The 21,226-nt window shown below is 38.3% G+C and overlaps 1 protein-coding gene across 6 annotated transcripts in view; it reads right to left on the minus strand.

Moving 5' to 3' along the window:
- MBNL2 (muscleblind like splicing regulator 2) overlaps window positions 1-21,226 on the minus strand; it is a 158,918-nt gene that overhangs the window by 8,714 nt on the left and 128,978 nt on the right. For 2 of the 6 annotated variants that reach the window (XM_006101946.3, XM_023743410.1), the window contains 2 exons: window positions 17,872-17,907; window positions 16,482-16,576 (listed from right to left, as the gene is read on the minus strand). The exons of 2 other annotated variants lie outside the window; for them this stretch is intronic. In XM_006101946.3, the coding sequence (XP_006102008.1) occupies window positions 16,482-16,576; window positions 17,872-17,907 (131 nt within the window). The remainder of the gene's footprint in view (window positions 1-16,481; window positions 16,577-17,871; window positions 17,908-21,226) is intronic. 2 more of the 6 variants (XM_006101948.3, XM_023743411.1) reach the window with 1 other exon arrangement.

Here is a 21,226-nt window from a genome sequence, read left to right on the forward strand (position 1 = left end):
CTCTCTGTCTTTTCCCCAGGACTCCACACATCTTCTCCATGGCAGCCACCACTGTCTAAAATGTCCTGATTTTGTCTGAGAGGCAAAACTTGTGAAGTATTTTGTTTGAAGCAAATTGTACAAAGGCAGAGGGACATTTGTACCATTTTTGGCTGCAAAATAAATCTGTACTTAATCATAGTATCGGTTACTAAAGTCAAATGCAAGTATCTTTGATTGGTTGATGGACATAATTATCAGAGCAATTCTAATGAAATGTATTAATAAATGAACAATTTCAAGAACTTTGGCCAATTTCAAGGCTATTCGTAAACTTTAATTGTAAAAATGTTCAAAGATAATTAGTGGTATATAAAAGACACTTTGAAAAAAATACTCATATTTATTACTTAGGGGGAATATTGTCCTGAGGCAGTATTTGACCTGTTTTCAAAAGGGATTTTTATTTATGTAGAAAAGGCAAAAACTGGAGTTGTGGGAGAAAATTCTTAAATATGACAATCAATGTCACTCTTGAGAAGATCAATCTAAAGTTGGTTGGAATGTCCACAATGTTTAGCAGACCTTAAAGATATATAATAACTTAATCAATAAAGAAATTTAAAAAAAGATTATGTAGTCAGGGTTACTGTTTTGCCCTCTGTCATGAATAGAAGGTTTACATTCAAAGCTCTAATGCCTCTGTTTTAAATGACATATCATTCTGTGGATGACTCATTTCTATCTAATATTTCCCATTCTGTAATATTTGGACAGAAAGAATTTTCAGACATACTTTCTAATATATGAAAATTATCATTTAAAATATTAATAATTGAGTTTTTGCACAAAAGGCAATAACCTGACCTCAATGAAGATACTGACCAGGGTCCACATTGATAGTATCTGGATAAAATACATACACTTTACAAATTCTTGATTTAAGTAAGATCTTGTTCCTTGCATGAGTCCATGTCACATGTGGAAACATCTAGACTCTTGTGAGTATTTTAGTGAGGCCTTGATATGATCCTCTTCTCCACCCCAAACCCAGCCCCTCACAATCTCAACTCTCCTGAGAGAATTCTGAGGACCATTTCTGTTGCTTTCATGGTGAGATGGTGAGATGGAAATCTAGTCCTCAGATCATACGGATGGTATGTTATCCAAGGGGGATTTTCACCTATCCTATATAATAAAATTGTACTATGCTAAGTGTCGGACTGATCAGTTGATCTTTTGGTTGACTGGTCAACCAGTCACTATGATGCACACTGACCACTAGGGGGCAGACACTCCAACCGGTAGGTTAGCTTGCTGCTGAGGTCTGGCTAATCAGGATTGGGCAAGAGGGACAGACACACTGTGGAGCCCTCCCGTGGTCCCTCCCCGGCCGGCTAGCCCTGATCGACCTCAATTGGGACTGAGTGAGATGGTCCTGATTTCCCTGATTGCCAGCCAGGCCAAGGGACCCCACCTATGCACAAATTTGTGCACCGGGCCTCTAGTAGGATATAAGTGAGGAAGAAGGTAAAGCATATAAGAGGAGACTCATTTCTTGTACTTTCCCCTGATGCTATAGAAGTGTTTCAAACAAAAACACATTCAGGAGTCTTGTGTAATTGTTCAGGAAGAGAGGAACTACTGAGACCATGTTTGGAATGCAGGGGACAGAGGCCCAAACAAAACAAAACCCCAGACTGGAAGGGCCACATGACAGCCAGGGACAGAGAAGTAGGCAGATGAAGCCACAGCATCCAAGGACAACGAGAAAGAGGGTGGGGTGAGTGTATCTGATGGTCACCCTGAAACAGGTCCCAGCTTTTTTCTTCTTATTCATCACCTGACATTTTTGTCTTCACACTATACATTACAAACATGCTCCTACTCCATAAACCTTCTCCAATGAACATTCCAATCACAGAATTCACCATATTATCATAGCTCCTATACCGCCAGCAGATGGAGAAGGTGAAAGTCTTTCCTATCACACACCTGTCTGGGGGCTTGAGTTACGAATATGCTTTTGGCATCTTTCTTGAATCTTTCAGATAGAGAAACCTCTGTGAACATGGTTTTTGGTCAGTTCCATGCTGTTAGCACAGTATTATCCATGAGCAATGTCATGAGTTAAACTATTGCAGACCAGTATAGAGGCTTAATCATCAAGTCCGCCACTGTCTCTATAAGGAAATTATTTAAGGTTCAAACCAGGTGATAAAGGAAATTTTGAACAAGCAAACTTTTTAAAAATTAGGGACTGTTTGCATATAAAAGAAGGCTACATTCCTCTACTAAATCAAGAAACAATATATACTATTGGGGCCACACTATTTAATACAATATTCTAAGCACTATAGAAAATATTATAAAACCTTTTTATAAAATATTATATTTAGACTATTTAGAGTGAGATGATTTACAGCAAGATTCATAGTGAGTGAAGCTACCTGGGATTAAAAAGGCTGCCCAGCCGTAACCGGTTTGGCTCAGTAGATAGAGCATCGGCCTGCGGACTGAAAGGTCCCAGGTTTGATTCCAGTCAAGGGCATGTACCTTGGTTGTGGGTACATCCCCAGTAGGGGGTGTGCAGGAGGCAGCTGATCGATGTTTCTCTCTCATCAATGTTTCTAACTCTCTATCCCTCTCCCTTCCTCTCTGTAAAAAAAAAAATCTATATCTATATCTATATCTATCTATATCTATATCTATATCTATATATAAAGGCTGCCCAGGTCTGAGACTATCTCATTGAAGGAGACCTCTGGACATGAAGGTAGAATCTAAGAAAACTTTTTTATACTGTTGAAAAACCACTTGTATAGCAACTGAAAAGAAATTTTCAAAGTATTCATTTATACCTGCTTTTTTCAATATTGGTTTTGCTCCCAGTAATACATTGAAGATTCAGACCAAGAAAAATCACAGAAAGAGGTCTTGTTGGATTCAACATAGAGTCCTCAGTTCAGTTCAATGCCCTGCCTTTGTACCCACTACCATTATGTTAGACTTAAGATCCTGGGCACATTTTGGCTGTATTACTCATTTTAACATTGGAGCAGAATGTATGATTCAGCCTGCTAAGAATTGGCTTTTAAGACACTAGAGGCAGAAAAGTAACCAAATTCTAAGATGCAGTAAAAGGAATGGTAAAATTAATGTCATGTACAAGATATGAAATATGTCTCTTAATCATCTTGCACATTTCTTGAACTGGCGGGATGACGGAGCCACCTAACAAAATTTCCAATGAAATTTGTTTTGTTTTTAGTTCTTTGCCTCTGTGTTTGCATATGAGAGTAGGTTAACAAAACCACTCAATTATGTGTAAAATCATGATGGGAAGGAAAAATCAAAAGGAATCCTGGGGTGGAATTTCAGGAGGTTTCTCTGTGCCACCGACCAGCTTTGTGACCCTTCTGAGCCGTAGTTTTGACTCTGCTTGTACCACATTGGCACCTCTGCCGCATGGTGGGGTAATTAAACCAGGTTACCATCTGTCCTCCCTAATAACTCCCCACGAAGTGCCAAAATATCCTAGTATAACAGGTAGCAAAATGGAAACCAAAGGAAGAAAATATATAAAGAATGAAAGCTCCCACATTCTTTTATTTCTTTTTTACTAATTGTCCTCCCTCAAAGCTCAGTGGGCTCTGAATAAACATCTACTCAGAAAAAATGTGAAAATGTGTTGCCATCGAGTCAACAGTGGGCATCTGTATGGCATGACATCTTAGAAATATTTTTTAAATGTTATCTTTATTGTTGAAAGTATTATACTAGTAGATGTCCCTCCTTTTTTTCCCCATTTATCCCCAGCCACAGTATGGTCTGTATGGCATGGATACTCAGTATAGTCCCGGCTTCTAACAGACTTACTTTCACGAAGAAAATTTGCATTTGCACTCAGTTACCTGCTTTATGAAAACAGAACTTCTTAGAGGAAAACCATGACAGCAATTAAAGAATTTTTAATGTGAAAAGAGTAATTTTATATCATGGATTTAATAAAACAAAAACTCAAGTATAGTTAGACATCTTTCTTCCCAATCCTAACCTCCTCTTCTTTGGAGAAACGTCTATTCAGATCTGTTGCCCAATGTAAAACCTTGTGGTAAAATAGGCGTATCATAAAATTTGCAATTTTAACCATTTTTAAGTGCATAGTTCAGGAAAGTGGCATTAGGTGCACTCACATTGTTGTGCAGCCATCACCACTCTCCATCTCCAGAACTTTTCATCATTCCAAACTGCAGCCTTGCCATTATTGAACAATAACTTTCTCTTCCCCTTTCTTACCAATACTTAGATCCTTCTCTACCCACCTCTCCTGCCCTTCTTTACATCCTTCTCATTTGTGGCTTCCAAATGGTTTGCCTGGCTCTTCCTGTGTGCTCACCTGAATCCCTGGGCTTGCTCTCTAATCCAGCTCCATGGTTTTACTTAAACTAAATTAACCTTCCAGTGGCTCCTTTCACAGTTGCCTCCACCAGGCTGCCCAAAACATTCATTCTTAATGAGTGATGTTTCGTTAACCTGAGATTGATAAGTAAGGCTCTGTGGAAATAGTGGGAAAAATAAAACCTCCATTTTTAAATGATTGTTGTTTAAGAAATGGAAGTCCTGGATGAGGGACTCCTCTTGGTAGACTCTTTCCAGCCAGAAATTACTTCCCAGTTTGCCACCCAGGGAGGGTGAGATGGTGCCTTGTCCATCTGCTTCTTCTCTAGCTCTTGCTTACTGGACTGAAATGAGAATTTCCTTGTTGGTCTCATCAACCAACAATATTCTCCAACCACTTCTGAGACTTCACTTGGATATTAAAAAGTTCTACTAGAATTTTCTTCTTAAATTGTTAAAATTTTAAAAAGCAATAGTTAAAACTCAGTAGTTAGAAGATTTTAAGGGAATCATACAAAGAGATTAATCCCAATCTATACTGGCCCTAATAATCTGTACTCAAATTCAAATATGGTGGACACATAAGAGAACAGGATTTGGAGGCAGGCAAATCTTACTTCTAAGACTGTCCAGCCACTTCCTACTTCTTTAATCTTAAGTAAATTATTTCGTTAAGATTTGCTCTCCTATGGAAAATGAATATGACACTTCACAGAGTCCTGTTGAGTATTAAATGAAACAATGCATATGAAATCTCTGAAGTGTAAGAGTGGCTTTTGATGAATGTTGGTTTCCTTTCTTTAGTCAATTTATTTTAAGATTCATAAACCTAAATAAAATTTTCAACTCTATTTAAATAGGCATTCAAATAATAATATTGCCTGATTTTACCTTTAAATATTACATGATTTATATGGGCACTCTAGTAAACTTGATTTTTAATGAGACAAAGATTTTTAAAAATGTCAAATACACTAACTTCCTGTTCTGTATATGTATATCCTGACCTGTCATTGACAACTTAATATAGGCTGAATTTCTCTATTTATTTATGAAAATCCCAACTGTCACTCATATTAATCATTTCAAACTAAAATCTTTTATTAAAAGACATTAAAAGCCAGCAGTGTTTGCTGATCAGAGTCAAGGAGTATACAGTTAACATCTCATAAGAGGCAGGATCCCCATTCTTTAAAGTTAGACCCGGTTCAAACCAGCTTCTAGGCCTAATAGATATGTTACCATGAGTAAATAACTCAACCTCTTTTATTCTTATTATTCCTCATACCTTTAATAGGAATTACACAGTGTCCCTAACTCATGAGTTGTTGTGAAGATTAGGTAACATATTTAATGGGCGCCTGGAGGGAGTAAGCACATATTGCTACTGTTATCATATATAGTAATATTTCACCTATTTTAATTTCCTAGACTAAGCCACAGAACATGGATATTTTGACAAGGTATAGCAATTACTAATAAATCTTAGGTCACTGTGCTTAGAGCAAACCACTATTTATGGACACTCTGCACACCTAGTCTTGTCTAATAAACATCTATACTTTAATTTTCAAGCCTTCACCTCTTCTCATATAGGTACCCCCTACACAGCAGAACGAACAAGGGAACTTATAAGTTGATGTTTTTGTTTTTGTTTTAAAAAGCAACTCCAGAACACCCTTTTCCAAGGCAAAGGAATACAAAAGGATTTTCTTCTCATTCTCCATACACTCCTTAGATTTCCCTATTTTAACTCCTTTTCTTGTTCAAGGCCACCCTTGATGTTGCAGTTGTCAGAGAAGAGCAAAGAAAAGAAGATGAACAATAAGAATTGATTTAAGCAATTCCTTTTCTCCTAAAAGTAAATCCTCATAACTAAAGTGGTTCTCTGGCCCTTTCAAATATTTCAGTGTAACAATGACAAATATTGAAAGAATGACTAATGGAAGTGCTATGACATTATTACTGGAAAAAGTATTTGAAGAACAAGAAGGAATCGAGTTTAACATCCCTGGGTATCTTTTTGATTTCTCAAAAACCTTTCTAAATTCTAAGGAGGAAGCAAAGCTATTGATTGTCAAAAAAAAAAAAGTTGAGCTGCATATTCGTGATGGATTGTGGTTTGACAGTGGGAGAGGACAAAGCATGTTGTTAGGAGATGACTTTTTAACTCTCGTGTAATTTTGAGTGAATCATTTAACCATTCTAATTCCTTCTTCTCATTGTAAAATGGAAGGCTAAAAGCTTGGGGAAAGTTCTAAATCTGGTTTTGCTACTTTAATAGATGATCTTAGGCAAGTGTTTCAGCTTCTTGAAATTGCAATTTCCTCATCTATATATTGGGGATAAGAGTGGACCCTTACAGAGCCACTGTGGGCTTTAATAAGATAATTCATATACTAGTAAAAGGCTTAGGACAATGTCTGGTATTTGGTGAGTGCTTAGTAAAGGAGAGCTGTTGAAGGGATTAGCTAAAGAACATATATGCATACTCCATGGACACAGACAATAGTTTGGTGAAGGTCAAGGGAGGGGGGTGGCACTGGTGGGAGAAGGTGGGCAAAGGGTGGGGAAAAGGGGGACACCTGCAATTATGTCAACATTAAAAAATTGTAATAAAGCCCAGTCGGCATGGTTTAGTGATTGAACCAGAAGATCATGGTTCGATTCCTGGTCAGAGCACATGCCTGAGTTGCAGGCTCAATCCTCAGTGTGTGGTGTGCAGGATGCAGCCAATTGATAATTCTCTTTCATGATTGATGTTTCTTTCTTTCTCTCTCTCTCTCCCCCTTCCTCTCTGAAATCAATAAAAAATATAAAATTTTTTAAATAAATAAAAGAATAAAAAAGAGAGCTCTTGAGTTATCTTTGTGCTACCTGTTTATGCATACACACAGAGTGAGGCAAAGTAGGTTTACAGTTGTTTGTATGAAAAATAATACAATAATTAACAAATAACAATACTAAAATAAACTGTGTTTCGAGTACTCACCACTATAAACCTACTTTTGCCCCACCCTGTATGGTACTTTGGGGCTCCGTAAATGATCATTCAAAGCAGTTTCTCAGGAAGGCACAGAAAGGGAAAGAGCACTACTCTAGGCAGAAACAGATAAGTGGGTTCTAGTTCTGATTCTCTTACTGTTTATGTAACTTGGGTAGGCCACCTTGCTGATGTGAGCTCCTGTTCCAATTTATAATGTAACCTGCATCATCGTTCTCCTTTTATGTGTTATTGTAGAAATAACGCACGATTGTGGTAAGTTTGCTGTTATGACTTACTGTCTTTCATTACTTTGTTGTAGTTGATACAGATCTTGGGTCACTCCTGCAAGGCCTGATGTCACTGGCACTGCGGGCAAATGGGTGACATTTTACAATGACCAGTTTAATGATGCCACTTCTGGAAATGCATTGTGGTGAGTAGTGAAGAGTGTCTGAATTTGCTTACAGAAAGCTCATGGACATCAACTCTGAGATCTTTGAAAACTCCAGAGCAAGGGGAGTGATGATAAGAATAATATAATTTGATTACCCAAAGCAAAACAGACCAAAAGCTCTAGTCTGTTACACCTAATGCTGAAGGGTGATGGATTCTAAATGCTAGAACAGCTATAGTTTTTCATAAACCAATGTCAGAAAATACCAGTCAACACATGTGTCCTTTATAGTGCAAATGAAAGTGGAGATGTGTCAACAAGAACCATTCTTTCTATCTAAGTCACGGGGACACTGTCTGCAGAGGGCGGGAGGAGAAGTCAGTGAAGTCCACACATGCGATAGACCTGGAGAAAAGCCACTGGGAGAGCAAAGGGTCAGAATGCCTCCTGAATTGTCCTGACTCTTGATTACTTATCAGCCCCATGTTTTCTCTGTTCTCTCCCAATTTCAACAACATTCATCAATGAAGAGCTTCCTCACCAGTTAACCTGTACTCACCCTATCCCAGCTTGTATCTACATTTCCAGTAGTATTTCCAAGTCTTTCATTTAACATTTGTCCTGTTCTCATCCTGCCATTCCAGGCCCTCAGTAACCTAACTTCTCCTCACCTACTCCACTGAATTTTCTAGCACTGCCCAAACGCACTGTCCCCTTTACTCTCCCACTCACTGCAGCATGGCCTGGAACACAGCCTTTAGCCCAGATCTGATGTAGTAATAGCTTCTCCATCTGCCTCTGCTGTGGGACAAAGTCCTAGACTGCTTCTGAAACGACTGTCTGAACCTCATAGGCTATGGGGAACAATGTGGTTTAAGGGTGAGAGAGCATTGACTTCAGGGTCATATAGACTTGAGGTCAAATGCTGGCTCTACTACGGATTAGAGCTGTGGCCAAATCTGAGCCTTGATTTTGTCACATGTACCAGATGGAGAATGATTTGGTTAAATGTGAACACATGTCAAGCATAATGCTGGTACGTTTATAATGCCAGTTCTCTTTTGCCCTTACCCCACCCCTTGCACTCGCCCCTTAACTTTCACACTACTCAGGAGCAACCTCACCTGTTCATTATCTGTCTAATTCCCTCACTTCCCTCAAGACCTATCTCCCCACTCTAGGGATAAAGCCCTACCATGGAGCTTCCTTCCCATGCAGTAGTATTTGAGTATATGACTATGTGACATTGTCTGATTGCTTCACAACTCTTTGCCTAGGCAGTAAACTCCTAGGTATCTTTGGCACCTCCCCGCACTGGTAGCTTCTAGAATGATCAGCAGACTCAGATCTTGGAAACCAAGATCTGCTTAGAGGGAATGCAAGAAGGGTCTGGGAGGCCAGACCCAATTTGTCTTTGACACACAATGGTGTCATATCTGGTTAAGGGGAGCGACAGCCAGGTTAGCTTGCTGTTCTTATGGGGAAGCACTAAAGATCTCTCCTCTCCATTCACTGAAAGACTGGCAACTTCCCCAGACACACAGGCGCAAGTGCGAGAAGGCAGGCAGGAGTGGCAGAACTTGGGGAGGAAAATGCGCATGAACCAAAATTTTACTCTGTTTGAGCAACTCTGAAATGGGACCCCTTTCATCTTTCACCTCTTGGCAGTGGGTCTGAATTCCTGCATGGCAGCGAGTCTCTCTTTCCTCTAGAGGTGGAAATAAACACACACATATACAATGAGCTATATATTCCTTCTGCTCAAAAGAGGAAACCTCAAACTAGAAAACCTGAGCCTGATTTCATTACCATCAACAAAAGTCAAAATACTATAGGGAATACGACTTTTCAGTCTCAAAAGATTCCCCCAAATTCCATCAAAATGCAAAAGAGGATGGGATTTGAAGCGCACTAAGTAGGACAATCCACCAGGCAGTGCAGCTCCACGTAAGAACCCTTGACATTTTCTCTTCAGCTGCACGAAATTGGAACTGATATCATGTCTTTAGGTGCTATATACAAAAGAATTCTACCCAAGTGTCTCACCAGGAGGTGTAAATTATTCATGGGAAATGAAAATGTACTAGATTACAACACTTATATAACTTAGCCTTTCCTTAGAGAATCTGCAAATACATTTATTAATTTAACCTCATGGCAGACCTGCAAAGCAGCTGCTTCTGAGGCAGGAAAATAAAAGGTCTATTGTCTTCTTATTTTCTGCTTTCTTGAAGAGAAAAAGTAACCTGCCTCTATAGGGCTCTCATACAGCCCAGTTCACCTAAGACGGAGTAGCCCTCCCACCTCTCTTCTAAAAAATTTTGAGCACATTAGCAAGTCTGGATTCCAGTGCCCGAGCCACACTGCACCATGGAATTTAGACTCAAATTGCCAAGAAGGTTGAACTAATAACTGAATGCAAATACTGTAATTTTTATAGTTTTTTTTTTTACTTGAAGAGACACAGCAGGCTTCTCTCTCTCTCTCTCTCTCTCTCCTTCTACACACACACACACACACACACACACACACACACACACACTCACTTCTACCTCTCTCCACAAAATATTTCATGTGGCAATTCTGCCTCATTTAAAGCAACCAGATCCATCACTGAAACAGAACCCCTTCTATAGTTGGAATATCAGCAAAATGTTACATTACAGGTGGCTAAACAGCTGTAGCAGTGGGATGCTGAGATAGCTGTCTCAGCCGAGGCCAATTCATAAGGGTTGGATCTGACACTTGCTGTCTGGGCCTTTTTGGAGTGTGACATACTTGGGGCCCAGCCGCTTTCTATAATCTGTTTCCAGGAACCAGCAAACCAAGAAAGGAGTCTTCAGTTTGATCATCCACACACAGAGGCCAGCCACGTTACTGAGTATTTCAGGAGAGGTACCTGACAGGAGTCTACTCCTCCCACATGGGGGCTTTGCAGAACCACGATTTTTCTTGTGAAGAAACAGGCTCCAAATTGGTCAAATGGTGGATATGGGGGTGTTTAATGCCTCCTACATTTGTCTGAATATAGTCCCGACAGATGGCTTTGAATAATGGATGTTTTATACAACTCTTTGAGATGAGAGTTTGGGTGAAACATGACCTTACCTTCTAGATTTCTTGGTTGGTATAGGCTAACTTACAACCCCAAGAATCTGTACACACAAATAGCGTTGAAGTTGTATTCACATTTATATGTGAGAAATAAGTAAAATCTCATGATTTGCTTTCCTCTTCCCTGTCTAGTTATTTGTAACAGGTGAGACAAAGCATGATATATGAATCTGGTTGCATGTAATTATTTCACATTTCTGATAAGATATTGTTGAAACGGATTATAGTGAATTTATATCAGGCATGTCTGGAAAATGGGATTTTCTGACTTGTCAAATATTCCAGGAAATAAAGCGTTGTGGGTATATGATATATTATTAACAGATTTTCACTAAGCTCTTCCTAAGGCCAACTTTCTGTTAAATGGATTTAATCTTTGGGGGAGGGTTCAGAAGACGTGACCTTCAGGTCATCATTTTAAAGAGGAATTGTCACTTTTTGAAGATGTGATTGTTGGTTAACATATTGCCAGAAATATAATTTGATCTCACCAGCTTTAAAGGTAGTGATGGAGTAATGCATAAAAAAAATCCTAATATGCAATGTGTAAGAATTTTTCTTCGTAGCATGAACTCATGACCCAGAATGAATCAGATGAATAGTTGCTCCCACTGTCCACATAGCTCTAACATGGGCAATATATATTTGCACCAAATCTGAAGGGACTCCTCCTTTTGTGCAAAGGCCTGGAGGTCTTTGAGCTTCTGTGGCTCTGAAGTCTCATTTAGGCAGGGGGATGGGAGCCACACGTGAGGGTAAGCACACTGGAGGCATTTGACCACCGAGTCCACCCAGCTGCTGTTTTTGAAGGCATTCAGTTCAGGTCCTTCCTGTGGTTAATCTTTCATGTCAGCCCACATTTCTTTTTCTGTCGTGTGACATTTGTTTGCACAGGTTTTGCCATAGTATGAAATAGTTTTTCTGTTTCTCTGTGGCTAAAAGTAACTCTCCCTATGTCATGGGCAAAGGCAAGACAAAGTAGGTCACCTCCCAGCTGCCCCAGTTCCAGTTTAGGCTCTTGTGAAAACCTCTCAATGGTCTCCGCAGGCTCTCCCGCCTGGAAACCATCTTCTCATTCGTCCTAGAGCCCTATCCTGTTTGAAAACTCTTCAAGGGCCAAATAAGAGCCCAACCCTTTAACCTGACGTTTAATCCTGCACACTCGGAATCAAACCTACGGTGTAGGCATTCACTCCTGCAAACTGAAGCTCTGACCAATCTATTGTTAGTTCTTCTCTGCTAAACTTCACACTTTCCCACCCTTGTGCTGGTCATTATTTCTATCCAGTGATGATGCTTTAAGGATCATGCAGGCACGGTCCTTGATTAATTCAGAGGAATTACATCTAGTACATTCAGGAAAAGTACATTTAGTTGCCGGGGTTCAGGGAAAGACCCAGAATATAAATTGTATTTTAATTGGGCATTCCAGGATGTGATTCAGTAAACGGAATAATCCTGTGTATAGATAAAGAAATTAAGACTTAACACATATTTATTTGGAAATTCATCTTTTGAAGTAAATTGTAGCTTTGAAATAAAAATAATAAAGCAATGACAGCATAGGGTACTATAATAATTCAAGTTTTAGGAATTCAAATCTATACTCTCATTTTATTAAATAAAATGTTTTAGAATATGAAAAACTAGGTAATCCAGTTACTAAGCTGTTTATCTCTACCTCTTTTAGTGTACACTCTGAGATTAAATTTGTTTCAATATAGAGTTGTACATTCAGACCATCTGCTAGTAGCTTAAATTGGCCAATTTAAATGGTATTCTCATTTTCAGTTCTGATTTCCCTTGTTACCAAGTTATTTGTGAGATGATTGGCAGAAACTAGGAGTAAAGTCTAGGACAATGATTCACAAAATATGCCTATGAACTTGGTTTCACTAAGACAAATGACTAATTTTTTTTTACTTTGTATTTTATTTTTTACTTATCTTATTTGTATAGAAATTATTCATAATTTCCAGTCTACTCACTGGTTCTAGTATTACACAGAATATTACTAAATGGCTATATATTATAGTTAATATATATCTGCTATTTGGTTTTTAAATATGACCTGGCTATTACATAACTATCTTGAAGCTATGCTCAAATTCAGTTCATCTCCTAGTTTAGGATTCATCTTTATTTGAGCTGCATTAGCAAGACTCCTTCCATTTTCTCCTATAGCAACTGCTATTGGGTCTCATTCAAAAGATAGTTTTACTTGTGGGAGAAGTGACTTCTGTGTATTTAAAATTATAGAGAGAGGCAGTGGAGCATGGTGGTTAACGGCAAGCCCTCAGGAGACAAACTGCCTGGGACTAAATTCCAAGACCATTTATTAGCTGTTTATCTTTGCCTAAGGTAGTTAAACTTTGTTTCAGTTTTACCATCTACAAAATGGGGATGATGATAACCATACTTATAAGACTGTTGTAAGAATGGAGTGTATCTATATATAAGTATCCTCTCTCATTTAATATGAAACATATGATATGATATATCATATATATGAAATGAGAGAGACCATTTAGAATATCTTTTACATAATAAGTAGTTTGTAAATAATAATAATACTGTTGTTATTATTATTATTATTAGCTATTATTTGTATATGAAGGCCCAAAGACCTTAATTTACTAATAGGAAATAGCTGTTAGTAAATTTGTTTACTGTATTTTTGTTTACATATCTACTGGCAGGTAAATAACCAAAAAATTATATTTCCCAAAAGTATTTGGATTTTGTCTTCATATCATTTCAAACTATAAGTCTAAGTTCAATAAAACTTTCATCGCTGGCACTTTGATGAAGCCCTGACGATAGAGTTTATAGATTTGTCGCTTGTTCATCTTGACTCACCAGGGGTAACATGTAAAGAAACACTGAACTGGAGGATCTGCCATGGGATGTTTTGGTCTATCTTCTTTCTTCTGCGAACAACTTGTGTCTAATTACAAATACCTGTGAGATTTGAACTATTTGAATTGACAGTCTAAATTGATCAAATGAATTGAAAAACTGTCAAAACCCTTCCACATTTTGTGTTAAAGACAGATCTCTCAATGAAGGAAAAGAAGGCAGAAGGCTTATCATCCACTGAACTCTGAGTCAGTACCACTTTCTGTTCTGGTTGTGTCTACCTTTATAATCTCCTACTTTGGGCCTAGCGTAACAGCTAGGGAACCGTAGGTTTATTCAATCTTAGAGCTGGAAGGGGTTTCAAGGAGATCTAGTTCTAATCTTCTGTTCACAAATGAGGGAACGGAGATTCATTTCATTTAAATCACATATCATTCACATGGATATGATTCATTTAGAGTTTAAAGGGTGAAATATCAAGGGGATAAACTTGTCACTTCACAGTCATCAACAATCTCTGAATTCTGAATTCTTGGGCACTAAACAGAATTTCCAAGTTCTTTGGTAGCTGCTTGGTTCTTTGAAACTTGTTGAAAATACAAATAGAATATCATATCTGAAAGTTTATGTTTACTACGATTTCTTTCCTGTGGTTTCCATGTGCAAGCAGAACTTCATCAAGAGCTGCTACAGGATTTCCCATCATCACTGAAGTGCAATCCAGCAACTATTACGTTCAACACTACAAAACACAGACTCTGGGATTCTTGAAGCTACTGTCAGGTCCTCTTTGAATCATATTTCCTTTGACTTAATTGAAATTAAACTTGTTAGTTTCTTTCCCAATTACACTCCGCTGTGAAATGATATATTTTAGCTTCTGAATATTTCATACTTTTTACCCCATCTCCCTACACACATAAATAAACCTACATATATGTATATAATCACTCAAAGGAGTCAAAGAAATTAATTGGCTGAAAAAATATTTATGATATACGATCAAGTATTTATCATAATGAAGTAATTTATCCTAAAACTCAAAATTATTTCTTTATCTTGACTTCCTTTCCATTCCTAAAAAAGATCTTTCTGTATTAGAGGTGCTTAACTTGCCATAAAGTACAGGTAACATTCCATACTACTCTGATAACCAATGCTACTCTATTATACTTCAAACTTGTTTTCATAGGAAGGGACTTTGTAACAAAAATTGTATAAAAGCTCACAAAAACATGATTCAAGAAGGCAGGGCTTACACATAAAAGAAACTGGTATCCAGCTCTCCTATTAAGAATGAGCAAGTGAAAAGAGATGCTCTGAACCTAATAATGAAAACTGCCTCTCCTGGCTCCCATCCTATCAACTTTAAAAAATCTTCCCAGCTAAGAAACTTATTTATTTCTCTTTGTTATATCTGTTTTGAAGCTGATTTAAAATTCTTTAGAGGTCAGTTGGCATTTTTGAGGCGGTGAGTAAAGAGATGAAGAACTGTCAATAGTTTCTATTAGCCTCTGAGTGCCCACATGGCCTCTACTCCCTCTCTCATTTTTTCCTGTTCTGTCACAATGTGTAGGGCACAGTTAGAGCTGTCATGGGATTTTATTTTTTTTCCTTCATTGAAGTGCATTCACACCTATCTTTTTAGTGATGAAACGTATAGCACTGGAATCGCTTATTCACTTGAACTCGGAAAGAGTGTGAATCAGCCCTTCCCACCTGCAGAATGCATTTTGAAATCTGCCATTTATATGCCCTGACACTAGTGTTTCTCATTTGCTTGAACCTCCCCCGCAGCCTACTCCTAGATCTCTTTTCATTTTTTGTCACTACGTTGACTTTATCTAAAAAAAACCACAATAAACCAAAAAACAAAACAAAACTAAAACCAAAACCAAAATGCTCTTCTGTGAAGGGCGGACATGCAAAGTAAAGTGTTTTTTTAGGCCAGGTAAGAGTTTATGCTGACTCATCCTCATGTGCATCCCCAAACCAGGAGCACTTGTTTGCTGTGGTCAGGATTGCAGGCAACCTGTGACTAGGGAGTGGGAAGTAGCCAACTGGCCCTCACTGAAAAATACTACATCCATGTCTTATTGGCACATGCATTAAACCAACAGAGTTAAACGTCCCTAAACAGTTATATCCAGCCTTTGTGAACTCAGTGCCTCTAAGTCTTCTTCTTCCAATAGTTTGGCTCTTATGCTGGTATCTGAACAGATTGTAAAGTGGGAACCAAGTGAGTTTGGAAGCACATATGGCCAAGGTGAAATGTTAACAAGAATCATTCAGACCTCAAATTTGAAACTACAGAAAAAGGGGAGACTTTTCTAAGAGGAGAATTGTTTTCCTCCATAACAGACGGATAGGGTCTGAATTGAACTGAATCAAAATTAGCCAGTTTTGAAGCACCTGTGGGAGAGCTTTTGTAATTTCTCTGTGGCGATTCACAAACCACTGGATACATAATGCTGTACTAAAAGGAATTTAAGCCTGTCAGGTTAATTACACAATATTAGGTACGAAAACAAACAGTGCAACACAAAACATAGCTACATCATTATTTGCAGTAAATGTTAACTCTAAATAAGTGCAACCTGTCCATAAATGCTTGCTATAAACTAATTAAAAAAATAAAATTTGATGGATAAACATGAAAAAAAAATTCTCACCGAGAATTTTTTTTTTAAATATCAGCACTCATTTAGAGTTTGGGATTTGTGAAAGAAAGCTTTAAAAGGAGCAAACCTGATTGGCTGTGGCTGTTGCTGCGAAGGGGACACTTGTTGCAGGAGTTGTTGCTGCAGAGACAGTGGCTGACGTAGCGCTGTGCATCATGGGTACTTTCAGGAGGGGAACCATGGGAGCAATGAACAGGAGGGTGTAGCATTATGGTAATAGAAGTGGTATTTTGGCATGGTGAATATCAGAGCAGCAAGCCATCATGGGTTAAACCAGCAGATGGCATGCAATCACAATGCAAAGCAAGGAAGCATGGGAGAGAAATAAAAAAGGGAAAATAGCTTATTACAAGTACAATTAAAGGAAGTTTTAAAACATAATCAGTGATTCCCAGAAAGGCCAAAGCAGATTACTTTGGTTGATGTATTTACAAACATTTTACTTCTAACAATAGATCATTCCCAATTCAGAGTCTATAGTGTTTGTAATAAAGGTTGCTTCTAAACAAGTGAAATGTAATGTCCAATTAAGTAAGAGTATATGATAGTCATTGTTAATCATACTTCCAAAATATCAAAGATACAATATGTAGGCCTAATTTGGGATATGATATTCTTCAGAATTTTGTGATTAAGTTGAAAAAATTGGTTTTTGGTCAATTTGGGGCTACTTGTTTGAACTGAAATGACCAGGGATTGTGGTTTATATGAGTCAATAAACTATAGAGCAAACATCATGGCCTTGATGTACATTTTAACACAGTTACTGCGAAGTAGCCAGACAAGTGTTGCCAAGGCTTACTTTCCTTTACTCTAAATGGGATGGATTCATGTGTCCTAAAGACAGGCTTCTGCACCAAGGCGCGGGGATGTATGGGGATAACTATATACTATTAAGGTTAATATGCCAAGGGGATGCTAATGTACAAATATTCATTGCAAATAAATCAACACTTAAAATTAAAAAGAATAATAAGCAAGGAAGGCCAGATATTTGTTTTCAAAATACATCCATTTATAATTTTTTAAAAATAAATACTTCTGGGAAACTCTGATAATTCTAACACACAGCAAAGAGGAGATAAAGGCACACCACCATGAAACTTTAAAACATTGATGAAATCAGCCTGCCTCTCTGATTAAGCTTTTTTTTCTTTTGCTAAACCATATAAGCTATAAAGAAAAACAAAATACAGATCATTTAAAAACAGACTCATACTTGTGGTTTTATGTTTTGTAGTGGTTGTCCTAGCACAGTGGTTGTTCTAGTCACATCAAAACAGTCATTTTCTTAAATAGACAAGTACATTTAACAAACCTATACATTAACTCTAAAGCCAAATAAGCCTTCAGATCTACCATTTCCTAAAGCATTTCTACCATCTCTGAAATAAATTTCAAGCAAGTGAAGTATTATACATAATATAAAAGACAAATAAAAAAAGGTTGAAACCTACCAATACTGGTAGCGGGTGTCATGCACAAAACTGACCCTGCATGGCATGCAATGGTAGGTGGAAAAAGTGAATAAAGGGAAAGAAACAGGTTAGCGGTTTAGAGTTAACATTCAAAGTGAGATTGAAGCACAACCAGAAATAAGTAGGGTTAGTTAACACAGTCTTTTAGCGTCATTCACATTTTCAGCACCGACACAACTATATCTGCTTTATTTTAAGCCAATATTACTCAAAGCTCACTCCTTAGACTACTGTTCACACTTTCTATTCATATACATTGACATAATTCTAATAAGAATGACATGTGATAATGCTGCAGTGTCCTTCCTCAAAGACCTCAAAGTACTTTACAGATATCATCAAATTAATCCTCCAAGGTAGGAAGTAGATATTTTACAGATGAAAAATCTGAGGCATGGTAACTCCTCCAAGGTCATGCATAGTGTGAGTCAAGGGTAAGGCTAGAAATAGAATTCTATTCCTGAATCCAGTTCAGGTTTTGTACTCACAGAGTTATGCTGACCTTGTTGCATTATAGTTTGCTTGTTTGGTCGCAAAGTGTTTTGTGTCAATAACAATATGATAATAAAACAGTCAATAATTAAAGACTCTGGATCCTCCAAATCAAAGGCTTGTAGGTCAGGTGAATTTTAGATTACTGCTCAAAAGCCCTACAATGTAGGAAGACTGAGGTTCTCATGGCAGAATCACCTGGATGTGTATGGGATCTATTTTCTGCTACCACATTCATTATGACAAAGGAGTGGTGCCTAGCAATAAATCTAAACACTGTAGAGGCAAAAGAAAGCAGAATTGGGGCGGAGTAGAGCCAGGGTTAGGAATCTCTGTCATAGCTTGCTATTAGGTGATCCCTGATGGGGACCTTTGGCAAAATTCTTAGGAAATGTCAAGTTGATGTCTAAGTGGGTAAGTGGGAGGTGGGGAGGGAGGGTTTTAGCCCTTCCTTGGGAATAATTGCCTTGGCTGTGGATGGTCTTATTAATGTTCTTCAATCAGAAAAATATGACCACAAATACTAGTGTATATTGTGGAGGACTTTAAAAAAACAAAACCCAAACTGTATTAAAATAACTGTGTCCTTCTGGTTCAGTTCCTTAGGATGAAAATCAAAGTAATACAAGGATTTAGGTAACTGAAGATTGGGTATCATATGGGTGCCAAAGAGTTAGCTTTTAATGAATGTAGGTGTACCCACTTAGGTTTAGAACTGCCTTCTGAGATACTAGATGCAGAAGCTGAGATATTTAGGTCTTTATTCTCTCTGCTGAACTGTTTACACCTGAGGCAGACTTTTTGCCTGGTCTGCATTTTGATTAGGCTAATATTAACTGGTCAGAAAAAGAGGCTATTTAACTGGACTAGTACTGAATTCCTTAGCAAACATGCCAATATATCCAATTATAAATACACACATAGCTCAGCTGGCATGGCTCAGTAGTTGAACATCAACCTGTGAACCAGGAGGTCATGGTTCCAATTCTCTATGAACCAGGAGGTCACAGTTTGATTCCTGGTCAGGGCAGGGTACATGCCGGGTTGCAGGCTTGAACCCAGTGTGGGGCATGCAGAAGGTAGATGATCAATGACTCTCATCATTGATGTTTTTATCTCTCCCCCTCTCCATTCCTCTCTGAAATCAATAAAAAATATATTTAAAAAATAAAAATAACATACGCACAGATGAAAAATCTGAGGCATGGTAACTCCTCCAAGGTCATTTTTCATCTGTAGCTTATCTTTCTAATATTCTTTACAATCAAATTTTTCAAGTTACCTACACAAATTTTCACTTCATTGTCCCCAATTATTCTTCCATCCTCTCCAATTTGGCTTTCATTTTGACCTCTCTATTCAAACTGCTAATGCCACCAAAGATTTCCATATTTCGGCAATCAGTAAGAGCTCTTTCATCTTCACCTCTTTCTGACCTCAGTAACATTTAGCACTTGGCCACTCCGCCCATAGAAAACTACTTTTTTCTTACATTTTCTAATCTCTCTCTCTCTATATTTATATATACACACACACACACACACACACACACACACACACACACACACACACACTCACACACATACACACTGAGTGGCCAGATTATTATAACCACCTGACGTTTGTAGGCAAATTAGCTATAATTTCGCGCTGAAGTTGCTAGAGGGCCAGACCATTATAAATAGGGAAACAGGTTGTTTACCATGACAGTAGAAGTGATTTTTTTCTGAAGATATGGGTAAACAACACGATTTAACAGCCATTGAACGTGGGTTATATTTGAACGTGAGTGGCCAGATTATTATGACCACCCCATCAGTACTTTGTTGGGCCACCTTTTGCCTTCAATACTGCGGCGATTCTTCTTGGCATTGACTCCACGAGATGTTGAAAGGTGATGTGAGGAATCTGACACCATGCCTGATGAAAAGCACTGTCCAGTTCTGTGAGATTTGATGGTTGTGGAACCAGCTGCCTGATGGCTCTTTTAACTTCGTCCCACAAATGCTCAATTGGATTGAGATCTGGTGATTGTGGGGGACACCTAAGCAAGGTAAAGTCTCCCTCATGTTCTTGAAACCACTCCTACACAATACGAGCACCGTGGCATGGTGCATTGTCTTGTTGGAAGAAGCCATCTCCATTGGGATACGCCATCACCATGATAGGATGAACTTGATCAGCAACGATACTTAGGTATGTTGTGCTATTCAGACGTTGTTCCACACGAATTAAAGGGCCCAAATCATGCCAGGAAAACATGCCCCAAACCATAACACTGCCCCCACCAGCTTGAAGGGGTGTACTCATGCATGTGGGGTGTAGGGCTTTCATGCTGTTTCCGCCCAAATTCTCACTCTGCCATCTGCATGATGCAACTGGAAACGTGATTCATTAGGACCACATGACTTTTTTTCAATGCTTTCCAGGTGCAGAAGGGCCCCATTCAGGGGGTCCTGAGGCAACTGGATGTAGTTTTATTGTAAGTACTGCAGTCGCGCAAACGTGTTTGAATACGTCCCTCGGCTCTCCATATAACATATGATGCAGTGTATGGGCTATTTTTGTCTACAAATGTCAGATGGTCATAATACTCTGTCCCCCGGTCATTGTGTGTGTGTGTGTGTGTATTTATATATATCCCACATTCAAAGGCTGTTAAATTGTGTTGTTTACCCATATCTTCAGAAAAAAATCACTTCTCCTGTCGTGGTAAACAACCTGTTTCCCTATTTATAATGGTCTGGCCCTCTAGCAACTTCAGCGCAAAATTATAGCTAACTTGCCTACAAATGTCAGGTGGTCATAATAATCTGGCCTCTCTCTCTCTCTCTCTCTCTCT

The sequence above is a fragment of the Myotis lucifugus genome, unplaced genomic scaffold (genome assembly GCF_000147115.1).
Source record: "Myotis lucifugus unplaced genomic scaffold, Myoluc2.0 scaffold_388, whole genome shotgun sequence".
NCBI classification, from domain to species: Eukaryota; Metazoa; Chordata; class Mammalia; order Chiroptera; family Vespertilionidae; genus Myotis; species Myotis lucifugus.